We start from the raw sequence: 17,994 nt of genomic DNA on the forward strand, positions 1-17,994 counted from the left end.
GTTTACCTTTTCATGTTTCTCTTGATTCTTGTATTTGAAAGTCAAATTTTCTATTCAGCTCTAGTCTTTTCAACAAGAATGCTTTTAGTCCTCTAATTCAATTCTTTTCCCCTGAAGTATTATACTCAGTTTTGCTGGGTAGGTGATTCTTGGTTATCTCCTTTGGCCTCTGAAATATCATATTCCAAGCCCTTCTATCCCTTAGTGTAGAAGCTACTAAATTTTGTGTTATCCTGATTGTAGTTCCACAGTACTTGAATTGTTTCTTTCTGGCTGCTTACAATATTTTCTTCTTGACCTGGGAACTCTGGAATTTGGCTACAATATTCCTAGTTTTCCTTTTCGGATCTCTTTCAGGAGGTGATCGGTGAATTCTTTCCATTTCTATTCCAACCTCTGGTTCTAGAATCTCAGGGCAGTTTTCCTTGATAATTTCTTGAATGATGATGTCTAGGCTCTTTTTTGATCATGGTTTTCAGGCAGACCAATAATTTTTAAATTATTTCTCCTGGATCTATTTTCCAGGTCAGTGGTTTTTCCAGTGAGATATTTCACATTGTCTTCTATTTTTTCATTCTTTCGGTTTTGTTTTATAATTTCCTGGTTTCTCATAAAGTCATTAGCTTCCATCTGCTCCATTCTAATTTTTAAAGAACTCTTTTCTTCAGTGAGCTTTCGAACCTTTTTATCCATTTGGCCCATTCTGCTTTTTAAAGCCTTCTCCTCCTCACTGGCTTTTTGGACCTCTTTTGCTATTTGGGTTAAGTCTATTTTTAAAGGTATTATTTTTCTTTAATATTTTTTTGGGTCTCCTTTAGCAAGCTGTTGACTTGCTTTTCATAATTTTCTTACGTCTCTCTCATTTCTCTTCCCAATTTTTCCACCTCTCTCTTGACTTTCAAAATCCTTTTTGAGCTCTTCTACGACTTAAGACCATTGCTTATTTTTTTTGGAGGTTTTGGATGTAGAAGTCTTGACTAGTTGATGTCTTCCTCTGATGGTAGGCTTTGTTCTTCCTCCTCCAAAAGGATGGAAGAAAATAACTTTTCACCAAGAAAGTAACCTTCTATAGTCTTTTTTTTTTCCCTTTCTGGGGCACTTAAGTGGAGGGTATATTCTAGGGACCTGTAAGTTCTCAGTTCCACCAAGGTGGCACAATCAAGGAAGAAGAGTTTACTCCTCTCCTGGCCTGCACTCTGGTCTGTGAGCAACCACAAGCATTCTTTTCTGGCCTGGAACTGCGAATAGGATTCCCTCTTCACAGCTACCACCAGCCAGCACTCCTCCCTCACCCCAGGACTGCCATGCAGGGCTGAGATCTAGATCAGCTGCTCAATTCCCCCAGGGTCTTTTGAGAGGGCTCCAAAAGTGGACACTGCCACCGCCTGGGGCCAGGACTGGGACCAGACCATGCTCCCCTCTCACCCAGGTGAAAGAGTTTTCTTACTGATCTTTGAAGCTGTTTTTGGCGTTTGTGGGTTGAGAAATCTGGGAATCACAGCTGCTACCCATGATTCCATGCCCTGACGTCTGCTCCAGTACTGTCTGTGCAGCACAGCTCAGGCTGGGCTTCGAGCCCAGTGCAATAGAGCCTTCCTGTCGGCCTTCCAGGCTTTCTTAGACTGGAAATCTGTTTCACTTTGTCAATTTGTGGCTTCTGCTGCTCTAGAATTTGTTTAGAGTCATTTTCTACAGGTATTTTTGGGGATCTGTGGGGAGAGATAGAGCAGGTCCATCTTTCTACTCCACCACCTTGGCTCCGACCCCAGAAAATTTAATTTTCAAATACAAGACTCAAAAGAAACATAAAGTAGTAAACATGAAAGAGAAATCATAAGGTACTACATAAGGTTAAACTATGTATATACCTTTCTATATGTGAAAATGATACATGTGTCTCCTAAGAACTTATCATTATTGGAGCAGTCAGGAGGCCTCAATATAGAAAAAGGGTGTGGGAGTGAGTCAACTATGCTGGGAAGACATAAAAAAAATGGATAAGTGAAAAAAAGGGTGCCCTGGTAAAAGGGAGAAGAGAGAAGAATGAATAAAATGGGAAAGGGACAAAAGTGGTGGTGAGGAGGGCAACACTTGAACCCTCCTCATACTTAAATTGGTTCAAAAAGGGAATATATATACATACTTAACTGGTAATAGCTATCTATCTTACCCAACAAGGATGTAGGAGGGCAAGAGGATAAGAGAAGGGTGGGGGAGCAGATGACAAAGGGAGGGCAGATAGACGAAGGCAGTGATCAGACACAAAACAGACTTTAGACTAGGGACAGGATGAAGAGAAAGAGAAAAAAGAAAAGAAGGATAGAGGGCAGTGCAATGTGAGTAATCATAATTGTGAATATGAATGTGATAAGCCCACCTATAAAACAAAAGTAGATAGCAGAATGGATTAGAAATGGATTAGAGATCAGAATCCAACTATATGTTATTAACAAAAAACACACTTAAAACAGAGAGACATGCACAGAATTAAAATAAGGAGCCGGGGCATAATCTATTATGTTTTAGCTGAAGTTTTAAAAAAAAGGGAGTTGTAGCATTCATGGTGTCAGACAAAGCAAAAGCAAAAATTTTTAGTTGTTCTTCAGTCATGTCCAACTCTTCATGACCCCATTTGGGCTTTTCTTGGCAAAGACACTGAAGTGGTTTGCCATTTCCTTCTCCACCTCATTTTATAGATGAGAAACTGAGGCAAACAGGGTTAAGTGACTTACTCAGAGTCACAGAGGTAGTAGTAAGTGTCTGAAGCCAGATATGACCCCAGGAGGATGACTCCATGCCCAGCATTCCATCCACTGTGCTACCAAGGTGCCCCAAAAGCAAAAATAGACCGAATAACAAGGGATAAGCAAGAAAACTACATCTTGCTAAAAGGAACTGGAGACAAAGAAGTAATATCAATACTAAACATACATGCACCAAATGGCACAGCATCCAAATTATTAAAGGAAAAGTTAAACTAATTACAGGAGGAAATAGACAGTAAAACCATACTAGTGGGTAACCTCAACTTCTCCCTCTCAGAACTAGATAAATCTAACCAAAAAAAAGTTAAGTAAATGAATAGAATTTTAGAAAAATTAGATATGCTAGATCTCTGGAGAAAACTGAATCAGAATAAAAAGGAATACATCTTTTTCTCAGTGGGATATAGAACCTACACCAAAACTAATCATGCATTAGGACATAAAAGCCTCATAAATAAATATAGAAAAGCAGAAATATTACTAACCCTAAAGGATGAGAGTGTCACAAATCATATAAACAATCAAAGAATGACAACAATGAGACAAAATTCCAAAATTTATGTGATGCAACCAGAGTAGTTAGGGGAAAATTTGTATCTCTAAGTGCACGCATCACTAAGAGAAAGAGCAGATCAGTGAACTGGGCATGAATCTAAAAAAAAAAAACCAAAACTAGAAAAATAACAAATTAAAAATCCCAATTAAACACAAAATGGAAATCCTGAAAATCAAAGGAGATTAATAAAAATTGAAAATTTAAAAACCACTGAACTAATAAATATAACTGGGAGCTCATCTTATGAAAAAATAAACCATAAAATAGATAAACCATTGATTAATTTGATTCAAAAAAAAAGAAAAAAACAAATTACTATTATCAATGATGAAAAGGGAAGCAGTCTAGCAATTCTAGATTTCAAACTTATTACAAAGCAGTAATCATCAAAACAATCTGGTTCTGGTTAAGAAACAGAGTGGCAGATCAGGGGAATACACTAGGAATACAATTGTTTGATAAAATATTGAGTAGTAAATAATCACAGTAATCTGGTATTTGATAAACGCAAAGATCCAAACTTTTGGAGTAAGAATGCACCATTTCACAAAAATTGCTGGGAAAACTAGAAAGCAGTTTGACAGAAACAAGGCATACACAGACCAACATCTCACACTACATACCAAGATAAAGTCAAAATGGATAAATGATTTTAATATAAAGAGTGATATCATAAGTAAATTATGGGAAATTTGCCTGTCAGATCTATAGATAAGAGAAGAATTTATGACCAAACAAGGGACAGAGGAGATTACAGGAATTAAAATAGATCATTTTGATTACATGAAATTAAAAAACATTTGCACAAACAAAACCAATGCAGTCAAAATTAGATGGAAAAGAGGAAACAGAAAAAAAGATTTGTAAGAAGTTCCTCTGATAAAGGTCTCATTTCTCAAATGTATAGGGAATTAAGCCAAATTTATAAAAATAACAGCTATTCCCCAGTTGATAAATGGTCAAAGGATATGAACATTCAGTTTTCAGAAGAATTCAAAGCTATTCACTTGCACTTCATGGCATTACTTCTCTGATGTCATGGTCCTCTTGGAGAACGAAGGACAAATAGCAACAACAACAAGGGGTAGGAAGAGAAGGGAGAGAATTTGGAACTCGAAATTGTTCAATATTATTTTAAAAATCCTTTACACATAATTGGTAAATATTGAATAAATAAAAATATATTTTCAAAAATATACAATTATTAAAGAAAAGTGACTTAAGGCATTAAGAGAACTGAGAAAGGCTTCTCACAGAAGGCAGTATTTTGCCTGAAATTTGAAGGAAAAGCCAGGGAAGCCTGTAGGGAGAGATGAGGAGGAAAATAATTCCAGACATGGAGGACAGATGGTGAAAATCTCCAAATTGAGATGATGTGTCATGTGCAAGAAAGAGAGGACTGTGACATCAGGAAGAGGATGCCATGACTTGCATGTGAACTGGATTTAAGTGAGAGAGGGCTGTGCAGAGTCACCAGCCTCACTTTCTCTTCAGGAACCATCTGGGTCCAATGGTGAGATACAGATCAGGACAACTGGAGATGGCCCCGGATGCAGTGGGCGTAAGAAGCTTGCAAAGATGGGACTAGGTTATGAAGAACTTCAAAAAGCAAAAAAAACTGATATGTCATCCTGGAGGAAAAAGGAAGCTATTGGAGTTTACTAAATATGAAGGTGATGTGGTCAAACCTGCACTTAAGGAAGATCAATTTGACAGGTGAATAAGTGCCCATTCACTGGGGAATGGCTAAATAAATGTGGTTTATAAATGTAATGGAATATTACTGTGCACCACTATTAAGAAATGGTCATTAAAAGATAACAAATATAAACAATTCAGGGGAACTTGGGAAGACTCATATGAACTAAGTGCACACAGAGCAAGGAAAATAGAACCAAGAGAACATCTACAATGATATAAAGATAAACACAGAAGACATTAGAATTCAGATTATTAAGGACCAATCCTAATTCCATAGAGCTGATAAAACTATTCCCCTCTCTCAATAGAGAGGTAATAATCAAATCAATCAACAAATACTTATTAAACACTTACCATGGGCCAGGAATTGCGCTAGGGCTAAAGATACAAATGAAAACAATCCCTATTCACAATGAGCCCTACTGAAGGAGAAAAGGACACATAAAAATAAATACAGTGTAGATAGAAAATTAATATGTACAAATATGTACAAAGTAGTCAAATACAAGGTAGTTTAGAAGGGAAGGTACCAAAAGTTGAAGGATCAGAAAAAGACAAAGGATATAGGTTGCTGTGGACAACTGTCAGACAATTGACATGTCAACTTTACCCTACTTGTATCTCTATTATAAGGTATGGTGTCTGTGACAGAAATGAATTTATTAAAAAGTGACAGTGATGGAAAAACAGCAAAGCACCATATTTTTTTAAAATAGTTAACCAAAGATTACAAAAGATGGGAAGTCAATGATGGAGAGATTCTAGGAAGGGAAGAGAGCATTAGTAGGGTTCAAGTGGCCCAACTATTCAGATTTAATTTGGAATTCTGTAGAAGTGATTAAACTCTCCATAACCTTGGACCGAGCAAATCCTCTACTGGGCATCTTCCCTGCGACAGAAGCACTCTCTACCCAGGGTTCCCTCCTCTCCCTCTTTCCCCAGGAAAACTGGTTAAGCTAATTTTTCCCTGAAAGGCAACAAAATTGTCTCTAGGACCTTTTACTGGCCAGGGAGAGACAGTTTGAGCCTTGGTCCCCCTGGGCTAATCAAGTCTTGGGAAAAGTTAGCCTAACCCATGTTACTGGGGGAGAGGGGAACCTGATTAGACTGTGGTCCTACTACATACATACCTCAATGAAGTCAAAGACAAAAACAAAGGTTATTTGTGTATGTGTCTGCCCACTGAATGGGAATGACTGAAAAACTATGGTAAACAAATGCCATGAGATATTATTGTACAGTAAACAAAAAAAAATCAAAAGCATTCAGAGAAAGAGGAATATTTATATAAAGTGATTCAAAACAAAATAAGCAGAATCAAGAGAACAATATACATAATGACAACAACAGATCTCTAAAAAGAAATTCAAGTGAGTAATGGGGAAAAATGATTAAGCTCCAAGAGAAGAAGTACTAAAACAAAATTCCTCCCTAATGGCAAAGGTGGAGGAATACTAAGACAGTATATTTATTGTATAAAATCAGATAAGTTTCCATAGCAAATATTTTTGCTTAATTGTTTTTCTATGTCACCAGGAAGGGTTCAATCTGCAGAGTGGGTAGGAAATGATTGTGATGTAAAGACAAAAGGTATTAATAAAGTATTTTTCTTAGTTTTTAAAAAAAGACATTTTACTGATATCTTTAATTTTACATTGCATAAATTTCACCTGTTTTTCTTCTCCTATCCCCTTCGTAATTATTTTTTTAAAAAGGAAACTGGAAAAAATTCAGCAAAACTGACCATTATATTGAAAAAAAGATCTGACACTATATGCAATATTCCATATGAATTTCTCACACGTGTAATGGAGTGGCCCAACACAAAGGAAGAAAGAATTACCTGAAATAGCGCTGGCTTAGTGCTCTGCTGACAGGGTTTAGAAGAGATCGCCAAGCCCCTGTAGAGAAAGCCATAGGGATTCTGGAATGAAATTCTGCAGAAGAAAACAGATTTATTGTAAGACAAAGTTTTTACTAATAGCTCATTTGCACTTTGAAAAAGGACTAGGGACAGAGGTTGGAGATGAAAGAAAGGACAGAAAGGCAGCACTCTCAGTACATGTATATTATCTATTTAATTGGTACAATGCTCAATATCTAAACAAGTTATGGATGAATAGATGTTTCCCAGGTTGCTACTATTACCCTACCACCCAGAGTCCCTGAACTTATAGAACTGAGGAGACAGGCCACAGGCAAAGCAGCTACCAAAACTCAAAAGGAATCCAGCAGGACACAAGTATTCCTTGGGTATTTTCAGAGTTACACCACTTCAAGATAAAACAATTTTCTTTTTTTTTTTTTAGTCAAAGTACAAAGTTTATTAAAGGTTCGCCATATTGGATTGACTCTTAAGAAGCTTCACCATTTGTACCGCTTGTATTAACAAGCAGGCCAGACAGAATTTGAGTCTAAAACAGTTCTTTAAAACACAGAGCTATCAGGTATATACCTAGTTTAAGACCACTTCCCATTCTCCTCACAGAAAGGCATACTATAAAAATATCCCTGAAATCTTAAATATTTATATACTTTTCTTAGAATTGGCCTTTGCCTGAAGAATTAGCTAACAATGGTTGTGACTAACCTGTTTGTTCTCATGTCACCCTTTCCCCTGAATGCAAGAGTTAGAAAGTCTAAGCAGCAGTAAGTACAGTTTTCCTCCACTGAACTCCAAAGTTAACTCCCCCAAAGGGCATTTTTCACCACCTAATTCCCACAATCACCAGTCTCTAACACTAACCAAGGAACAATAAATGAGCAGCTAGACTATCACAAGAACACATAGTTGGGGTTAAAAAGCTTTACTAGGTATTTAAGGGAAAGAAAACACATGGCACAAAGTAAAACTTATAGGTCCATCTTTCACTTGTACCCTTCAGAAACTTGAAAAAGCCTGTCTACTCACTCTGAATCTGATCAACAAAAAGGGAACAGAGCTAAGTCATCCTTCTTCCTTCCCAATGTCACCCCACATTTTCTAAGAATATGACAGCAAAAGTCTAGGAGTGAGCACATCCTAGTCTGAGTCCCTATTTTCCTACAAGACATGACCTTGGAAAATAATACTCTACTTACAGGTCACAAGACAGTTCTTTAAAACAAAAAGTGATAATTCATGTCAAAGTGCTTTTAAAACTTTGAAGAACTAATCAAATACAAATTATTGTAATTATCCATTTGCTTATAACCTTTTTTTCAGAAAAGAAAAAAGTCAGAAATTTTAAAATAAACTAACAAGATAAAGTAAAGAAGTCCATTTATATTCTGTAATCACTGGCTTCCTCTTATGAAGTCCTCTGAAGAAAAAAATCAAAGCAAGGTGCCAAGAAGCTAATTTTGTCTGCAAAGTCACCAACTAAATAGTAAACACTGGAGACTTAAGATGAACTCTCAAATATGGGCACAACATGAAAAGACCAACTAAATTACTGGCATATCTTGACTAAGTAGGTGCCTTGCACATCACAGGCTAAATGCACTGAAAACACTCAGGAGGACAGAGTAAAAATTTAAAAAAAAAAAAATCAAACAAGATGACAAAAACAAAGATCTCATACATACTGAAACATTTAAAGAACTTTTTGTAGCAAAAAAACAAGGTATTGCCCAATGACTAAACTGGTTAGCACATTAATGTTATGGACTATTACTGTGTGTAAGAAACAGTTAAAATGACTAACACAGAGGAACATGGGAAGTCTTATACAAACGGATACAAAGTGAAGACACATGGAGAAAACAATATGTTCAATGACTACAATGTAAACGGAAAGAATAACAGCAACAAGTGAATCTCAATGTTGCAAAAATACAATCCTCAACCTCAGTCACCAAGAGGAGAAATAAGACATCTTCCCACTTCAGAAGTGTGTAATACTGCATGTAGTGTCAGACTTATACATTTGTTGGGTAGGTTTTGCAGAACTTTTTTCCTCCCATTTCTTTCTTTTCTGTTATTCATTACGAGGGACAGTTCTCTGGAAGTGGGTGAGGGGAGATAGTGGAAATGGACATGTAAAAATAAACCAAAATAATCAATAAAAAATTTTATTTAAAAAACAAAACAGGACAGTACACGGCTTATGTTTGGTTCCACTGATACCAACAACCTTAAGAACAAAATAAAATACAGGGAGGAAGGAACAAAATGGCCTTTCCAAAGACAACGTTCTGTACAAGCTGGACCTAGACCTGCATGAGGCTTGGCCCAGCAGCCTCTTTAATCACATGCAGCAATGGTGCCTCTTTTTTCTTCTTCACCTATGCCCCTGTTTAGGTTTGGGATGAAAGGAAATCTCTACAAGTGTCCAACAAATGCATACACCTATTTTACCACCAGAAAATTTTACCACTCACAGAAAATTCAAGAATTCAGGTGAATAAACATCCATGTTTTTCCACTGTTACAGTATTTACATATAACCTCTTCCCACAAGTTCAAGGCACTATAGATAAGATTTTACTAATGTGGATGACAAAAAAAAATCAGTTTACCTCCACAGGGATATTTACCTGAGCACTTTATAAATATTTACTAAGTACTAAATTCCCCCCCCCCATTCCTAATTTCACTCTCTCATATTCCTTAAGGAAACAGCTTATACAAACAAAAAAAGGCCTTTAGAAGTCATCTACTCAACATCCTTGCTTTACAGAAGAGAAAACTGAGCCCCAAAGAAGTTCAAATGACTTGCCAAAGGTCACACAAAATCATTTGAGAAAGTCAGGATTTCAACCCAGGTGCTCTGACTCCAAATCCATAGGTCTTACCACTCCAATTTTTTTTCCAAAGACCCTCTAAGAAACACCCTGAAATAGCTCAATAAAAACCAGAAATCTTCATTCCAAAAGTAATGATAGGAAAATCAAGTGCTACATAAAAGCATCTCAGTTTCTAGAACTTAAACATCTGACAGAGAATTGGCACACTTTTGTAAAAGATTGCCATTTCTTAGTTTAACTCTCAGAACTATCACAGCTGTTTAAAATTCAAATATGAATCTTATTCCAACTGCTAAATCATTCATGTTGCAGAAGCCAAACCAGTTTCCACTCTGACAGCAGACATGCATTTTACTCATCCCAATATTTGCAATGTCAGCTAAAATGTAGACTAAAGACCTAGGGAGAATGATCTACTTTATTACAAAAACAACTTTCTTTCTCTACATTTTTATTGCCCAATTTCAATGTCAAGGATGATTCCACAGGGTTCTGTGGCAAGAAGAGCTTGGAGCTGCTTTTAACCAAAAGTTATAACTGAAACAAATTATTCAAAATTTCCTCTTTACAAAAAAAAACTCAATGTCTTTAACATGGCTGACAAAAAAAAAAAGGAAAATATTAATTCCTTAGAAAAAAAGATTATCTGATACAGATACAACCATTACCACAACTTCAGAACAATTTCTCAGTTGACTGTTTTAAAGCACTCACAACTCCCCTCAGCAGACCCACATGAAACCTGGAAGGAAGGATAGAAAGCAGCTACTTAATGTCTTCTAAGAGAGATTTAGGGTTAATAAATCATCACCCACATTCCTTTCTCTAGAGCATTGCAACATTCTCCACCAGTTCAACACTTCAAATAAATACTCAAGATATTTACATTTAGCCCAAGAACTACAAATAAGCCCTTCAAACTCCCAGAAACTGGAATTAGATCAAACTAGTTTGAGGGCATGACTAAACTCACTACTTCAGACCGCGTAAAAAATTGGGCCTTAAGCCTCCCATCTCCAGTCATTTGCTATAACCCCTCTTTTCTATTTGTTCCTCAAACCCCCTTTCTCAACCTATCTCACTCCTATCCCGCTCAAATCTCATCCAGGAAGCCTCTCCTAACACCTCTGATACCACCTTTTCCTGGAAGGAGAGAATACATGCTTCTACTTCAACATTTGCATTTAATGTATCTTTTTAAATATTAAAGTACTAGTAAACTGTCACCTATTATTAATCCTTTGTATCTCTTCTATAACTGGCAAAGTAAAAAATCACTTAATTGATCAGGTTAGAGAATTGCCCTTCCAAACATCTTCAGGACCATCTGGAGATTAAGGCCTCTGCAACCAAATCCAATACAATCCTATTAATTAATGGCTCTAATTACTTCTTTCTTCAGATGGTCTGATTAAGGAACTGAATGATCCTATGCCCTCAAAAACAAAAGCAAGTTTCTTTACTCACAATTAACAAAACAGTGAACACAACCACCTCATAACTAAAACCCTTCTAGGTTTTTGAATGAGTCTGTTGTATATATTGGAAGAGGAAGTGGGAACACTATCAAATACTGCCCATCAGAATCATAAAAGCAAAAATTTAGAGCTGAAAGGGAGCAGATGCCACCTAATCTAACTCCTTCATTTTTCAGATGATTACACTGAGGCTCAGAGAGATTAAAAAGGCTTGCCCAAGAATCAAATAGGTACTTAAGGGGGCAGAATCAAATTTCATACTGAAATCCTGTGACTCTAGATCCATCCCTCTAATATACCATTCTACCTTCCAGACAAGAAATCACTTATTTCAAGCAACAGCTACAGGACTTCATTCAAGAAATGTATACCACTTGACTTTCACTTTGCAATGAAACAGGCTCCATTTCTCCAGGTAAAATACCATACCAACTAAAGTTTCTTTGTACCCATGTCCTTATCTGTGTAGTCATAGACTACAAGCTCTCCTAAGAAAGTACCTGCACCCTAGTACATGAGCAGGAGGAGGAAGAGAGGTGTAGGTTTTTCCACCAAAGAGAAATTTGGGGTTCTTATGAAATTTTTTAGAATAAAGTATTTGAGATATTTGAAAGGAAGTGTTCACCTATTGCTACTAAACTACTTATTCCCCCAAAGCAACTTCTAAAAATGAGGAAGTCGGAAGATTTCTGTATCAAACTATCTACAGTATCAGGGCAATATAATTCTAGTACACTGTGGCCACTCAACACAAACGTTAGTGTACAACTCTAAAACACAAGAGCAAGATAGCTATATTTCTGTCTCAAAAGGCATGGCCATTTTCACAAGAGAAGAAAGAGAGACTTGGGGGCTTTTTGCATGTATGCTTTCTCTAAGTGAGGAAGATTACTTTTTTGATCTAGAAATTCAGCAGAAATGTTCCTGCCTTCCCAAATAGGCCTCAAAGGACTAGGAGTGGAGAGAACAGAAGCAGCGATATCCACTTGTTCCTAGGCAGATGAGGAAATAGGAGCTTAAATCCTACTTGCTCAAACGGCTCAGGATAGATTAAATGTACATCTAAAGACTTTCGAGATGAAGGTTGGAAACAATGCTGAAGAGCCATAAAGAAATTGAAAGTATTCTAACAAATATTACATAGATTCCCACTTTCCCATAAAAATTTCTACAACATATTTTTAGAGGAATAGAGAAGGGAAAGGATGATGGAAAGCAGTGACAAAAGAATGTCTTCTCATGGCTTAAAAATATTTTAAAATTTTATATCTCTGGCCCATGTATTCTATATGTAGCCTAAGTAGATAGTCACATAGCAATTCACCAAATAAGGTTTTAATAAGGTGATGATGAGAGGAATAAGACTTGCAACATCTACTCCATAGGGTTTATAAGGAAAAGTCCCTTATAAACTGTAAAGTGATATATATATATATATATATATATATGAAAGAAGTATTATCATGATGATGGTGGGCACAGTCCAAGACTTAAGTCTAAACTACCTGAGAAACATTTTCTGAAAAAAAAAAAATTCAACAAGCCTCATGTATTAAACACCTACAATGTGCCAGGAGTTGTGCTAAAATCTGAGAATAGAAAGAACGAGACCCTGCTCTCATGAAGCTCACATTGTAATGGGAGGGATGACATGTAAACAATTATGTACATTATGTATGTTATATGTATACATATACACATATATATACACATACATACGAGAACACACACACACAGAGCAAATTACAGCTAGTCTCAGAGGGAAGTCATTAGCACTGAGGAACCAGGAAATTCAGGAGACATAGATTGACAAAGATATTTCTCTTGCAAACTCTCATCAAAAAGTATGTTTTCTGAAGACTGCTGGGTCACATGACCAACAAGATGGAAGACTAGACATTTTCTTTGATGTCCTCAAACTCTCCAAAACGGAAAAGTTATGTGCCAAATAAAAAGTAAGTTCAGGTCTCTCTGTAGACTAGTATACCTGGAATCCAAAAGGTTCTTTAAAAATCAAAGAAAAAAAAAAACCAGGAACCTAACCTGAGCTTCCTCAACTTGTCTCCCACTACCACAATGCCATCAGGGAGGCTGTACTAGCAGACCTAAGGACCTAAAACATGGGCTTGCTGCAAAACCTAAGGACCATTTACATAAGCTGGCAACAAAACCCAAACCCAGACTCCAGTACCTGCCTCTCTCTTTCCAGTACCATGGAGATCAAACCGCCAGAATGCTTAATGCAGGACATGACAGATAGCCAGTGCTTTAGTGAACAGTGACAGAGCAGAGGAACAGCAGGAAAGGAGCAGGACAAGTGTCTGGGCTCGAAATAAGAGTTCTATCCCATACCCTGCCACCAGTTCTGTCCCACAAAAAGTCAACTGGGGTAGAGATCTAAGCTGGAGAACTCTGAACTACACAGAAAAGAAGCTGTGTCACTTTGAGATCCAACCTCCAGGGAAACCACCTGAGAAAACCACCTTAGAGGGGAGGGAATCGGAGAGTGAATAATAGGAGAAAAGAAGGGGAAAAAAATTTTAAAAAAATTACCAAATAACAAAATGAAGAAAACTCAAAGACCCTGAACATAAGCAGATAAATCAACAGGGAAAACATTAACAAGAGAAGGAAATATGGCAAACAAATTCAGGCATCTATGAATAAATACTGAACAAAGAAAAATAATCCAAAACTTGGTGAGACAGAGAATGCTGTGGAACATGAAGAGAACATGGAACCACAATATTCTGTTACTGAGTGGTTAAAAAAGATGAGAATTTAAGAATTTCAGCAAAATGTATGGCTGACAGTAAAAAAAATGGTCAGAATAAAAAAAATAGAATCTGCAATGGCAAATCTCATCAAAGAAATAAAAGAGAGAACAGATTGTGAATGCAAATACACAGAAGCAAAGGACTGTATAGGAGAGAAGTAAAAAACAATATGACTAAAAGAAAACATGATCACTAATCCAGGCTAAACATACTGATCTCAAAGATAGGATTAGTAGAGACAACCTAAGGATCACTAGTAATCCTAGAACAACATGACAAAGCAAAAAACCTAACCACCATAATGAAAGAAATGATATAAGAGAACTACTCAGAACTTCAGAACACAAAAAATGAAATAACTGAAAGTATTCATGAATCACCTCCAGAAAAACAACTCAAAGCTGCAAACTTCAAGACATATAGTGGTTAAATTTAATAATTCAAATAAGAAACAACAAATTCTACAAGGAATCAAGAAAGATCTTCAAATAAAAAGGAATTTGGCTATAATATTCCTGGGAGTTTCCATTTTGGGATATCTTTCAGGTGATTAGTAGATTCTTTCAATTACTATTTTACCTTCTCATTCTTGGATATCAGGGTGAGTTACCTTGGTAATTTCTTGAAAGATGCTATCTAGGGGGGCGGAGCCAAGATGGCGGAGTAGAAAGACATACACTAGCCCTGAACCCACAGCCCATAAAATATCTGTAAAAAAGAACTCCCAACAAATTCTGGAGCAGCAGAAGCCACAGAACAAGGGAGTGGAGGAGATTTCTGCTCCAGAGAGCCCTGCAAACCTCTCGCAAAAGGTCCGTCGTGCCCAGACCCGGAGCCGAGCCCAGCCCTGCCTTGGCCTCCCAGCACCGAGAGGAGCAGATCCGAGCAGGCTTCAGAGACAGAATCTCCAGCGGCCGCGCGGGTCCCTCCACCCACGGGCCCCAAAGGTTGGTGAGAGGGTGTTCCCAGCTTGCTGAGAGGGGAATGGGGTGCCCCCATAACTCAGGCCCCCTCGGGAGGCAGCAGCGGAGGCGGGAGCAGACCAGGGCTCCCCAAGCAGGCAGGAACCCTGATCCATTGTTGAAGGTCTCTGCATAAACCCTGAGAGAACTGAGCCCTGTGAGGCGGCCCTACCCCCACCTGAGCACCTGAACTTAATCTCACACTGAATAGCAGCCCCACCCCCACCCAAAGCCCTGAGGCTGGGAAGCAGCATTTGAATCTCAGACTCCAAGCACTGGCTGGGCAGATCTGGAGGCAAAGTGGGTGTGAAGAAAATATTCAGAAGTCAAGTCACTGGCTGGGAAAATGCCCAAAAAAGGGAAAAAAAATAAGACTATAGAAGGTTACTTTCTTGGTGAACAGGTATTTCCTCCCTTCCTTTCTGATGAGGAAGAACAATGCTCACCATCAGGGAAAGACACAGAAGTCAAGGCTTCTGTTTCCCAGCCCACTCAATGGGCCCAAGCCATGGAAGAGCTCAAAAAGGATTTTGAAAATCAAGTTAAAGAGGGGGAGGAAAAACTGGGAAGAGAAATGAGAGACATGCAAGAAAAGCATGAAAAACAAGTAAACACCCTGCTAAAGGAGACCCAAAAAAAATGCTGAAGAAAATAACACCTTGAAAAATAGGCTAACTCAATTGGCAAAAGAGGTTCAAAAAGCCAATGAGGAGAAGAATGCTTTCAAAAGCAGAATTAGCCAAATGTAAAAGGAGGTTCAAAAGATCACTGAAGAAAACAGTTCTTTCAAAATTAGAATGGAACAGATGGAGGCTAATGGCTTGATGAGAAACCAAGAAATCACAAAACAAAACCAAAAGAATGAAAAAATGGAAGATAATGTGAAATATCTCATTGGAAAAACAACTGACCTGGAAAATAGATCCAGGAGAGACAATTTAAAAATTATGGGCCTACCTGAAAGCCAGGATCAAAAAAAGAGCCTAGACATCATCTTTCATGAAATTATCAAGGAAAACTGCCCTGAGATTCTAGAACCAGAGGGCAAAATAAGTATTCAAGGAATCCACAGATCACCGTCTGAAAAAGATCCCAAAAGAGAAACTCCTAGGAACATTGTGGCCAAATTCCAGAGTTCCCAGGTCAAGGAGAAAATATTGCAAGCAGCTAGAAAGAAACAATTCAAGTATTGTGGAAATACAATCAGGATAACACAAGATCTAGCAGCTTCTACATTAAGGGATCAAAGGGCATGGAATAGGATATTCCAGAAGTCAAAGGAACTAGGACTAAAACCAAGAATCACCTACCCAGCAAAACTGAGTATAATATTTCAGGGGAAAAATTGGTCTTTCAATGAAATTGGGGACTTTCAAGTATTCTTGATGAAAAGACCACAGCTGAAAAGAAAATTTGACTTTCAAACACAAGAATGAAGAGAAGCATGAAAAGGTAAACAGCAAAGAGAAGTCATAAGAGACTTACTAAAGTTGAACTGTTTACATTCCTACATGGAAAGACAATATTTGTAACTCTTGAAACATTTCAGTATCTGGGTACTGGGTGGGATTACACACACACATGTACATGCACATGCACGCACACATAGAGACAGAGTGCACAGAGTGAATTGAAGAGGATGGGATCATATCTTAAAAAAATGAAATCAAGCAGTGAGAGAGAAATATATTGGGAGGAGAAAGGGAGAAATGGAATGGGGCAAATTATCTCTCATAAAAGAGGCAAGCAAAAGACTTATTAGTGGAGGGATAAAGAGGGGAGGTGAGAGAAAAACATGAAGTTTACTCTCATCACATTCCACTAAAGGAAGGAATAAAATGCACACTCATTTTGGTATGAAAACCTATCTTACAATACAGGAAAGTGGGGGAGAAGGGGATAAGCAGGGTGGGGGGGAAGATGGAAGGGAGGGCATGGGGAGGAGGGAGCAATTTGAGGTCAACACTCATGGGGAGGGACAGGATCAAAAGAGAGAATAGAACTAATGGGGGACAGGATAGGATGGAGGGAAATATAGTTAGTCTTATACAACACGACTATTATGGAAGTCATTTGCAAAACTACACAGATTTGGCCTATATTGAATTGCTTGCCTTCCAAAGGGAAGGGGTGGGGAGGGAGGGAGGAAGAGAAGTTATAACTCAAAGTTTTAGGAACAACTGTTGAGTACTGTTCTTGCCACTAGGAAATAAGAAATACAGGTAAAGGGGTATAGAAAGTTATTTGGCCCTACAGGACAAAAGAGAAGATGGAGACAAGGGCAGAGAGGGATGATAGAAGAGAGAGCAGATTGGTGATTGGGGCAATTAGAATGCTAGGTGTTTTGGGGTGGGGGGAGGGGACAAAAGGGGAGAAAATTTGGAACCCAAAATTTTGTGAAAATGAATGTTAAAAGTTAAATAAATCAATTAATAAATTAAAAATTTAAAAAATAAAAAAATAAAAAAAGATGCTATCTAGGCTCTTTTTTTTTGTTATGGCTTTCAGGTAGTCCAATAAATAATCTTAAATTATCTCTTCTGGATCTTTTCCCAGAGGTCAGTTGCTTTTCCAATGAAATATTTCATATTTTTTTCTTTTTCTTTCATTCTTTTGATTTTATTTGATTGATTCTTGATGTCTCATGGAGTCATTAGCTTCCACCTGCCCAATTGTAATCTTTAAGGAATTATTTTCTTCAGTTAGCTTTTGTACCTCCTTTTCCATTTGGCCAAATCTACTTTTTAAGAATTGTTTTCTTCAGTGAATTTTTGTACATCATTTTCCAGTTTCTGTGCTTCTTCTCACAAGCTAATGACTCTTTTTTCACGATTCTCTGCATCACTCATTTCTTTTCCCAATTTTTCTTCTACCTCTTATTTGATTTTTACAATCCCTTATGACTCTTCCAGTTCTTTTGGGATCTGAAATCAATTTACTTGTCTTTAGAACTTGGCATGTAGATGTTTTGACATTTTTGTTCTCTTCTGAGTGTATTTTCATCTTCCCCGTTGCCATAGCAGCTTT

At 37.5% G+C, this 17,994-nt stretch overlaps 1 protein-coding gene across 6 annotated transcripts in view; it reads right to left on the reverse strand.

Annotated features, from left to right (window-relative positions):
- MRPL14 (mitochondrial ribosomal protein L14) overlaps nt 1-17,994 on the reverse strand; it is a 36,046-nt gene that overhangs the window by 5,673 nt on the left and 12,379 nt on the right. For all 6 annotated transcript variants that reach the window (XM_072642298.1, XM_072642297.1, XM_072642294.1 and 3 more), the window contains one exon: nt 6,866-6,959. In XM_072642298.1, the coding sequence (XP_072498399.1) occupies nt 6,866-6,939 (74 nt within the window). In that variant the 5' untranslated portion in view covers nt 6,940-6,959. The remainder of the gene's footprint in view (nt 1-6,865; nt 6,960-17,994) is intronic.

Source organism: Notamacropus eugenii, chromosome 2 (assembly GCF_028372415.1).
Source record: "Notamacropus eugenii isolate mMacEug1 chromosome 2, mMacEug1.pri_v2, whole genome shotgun sequence".
Lineage (NCBI taxonomy): Eukaryota > Metazoa > Chordata > Mammalia > Diprotodontia > Macropodidae > Notamacropus > Notamacropus eugenii.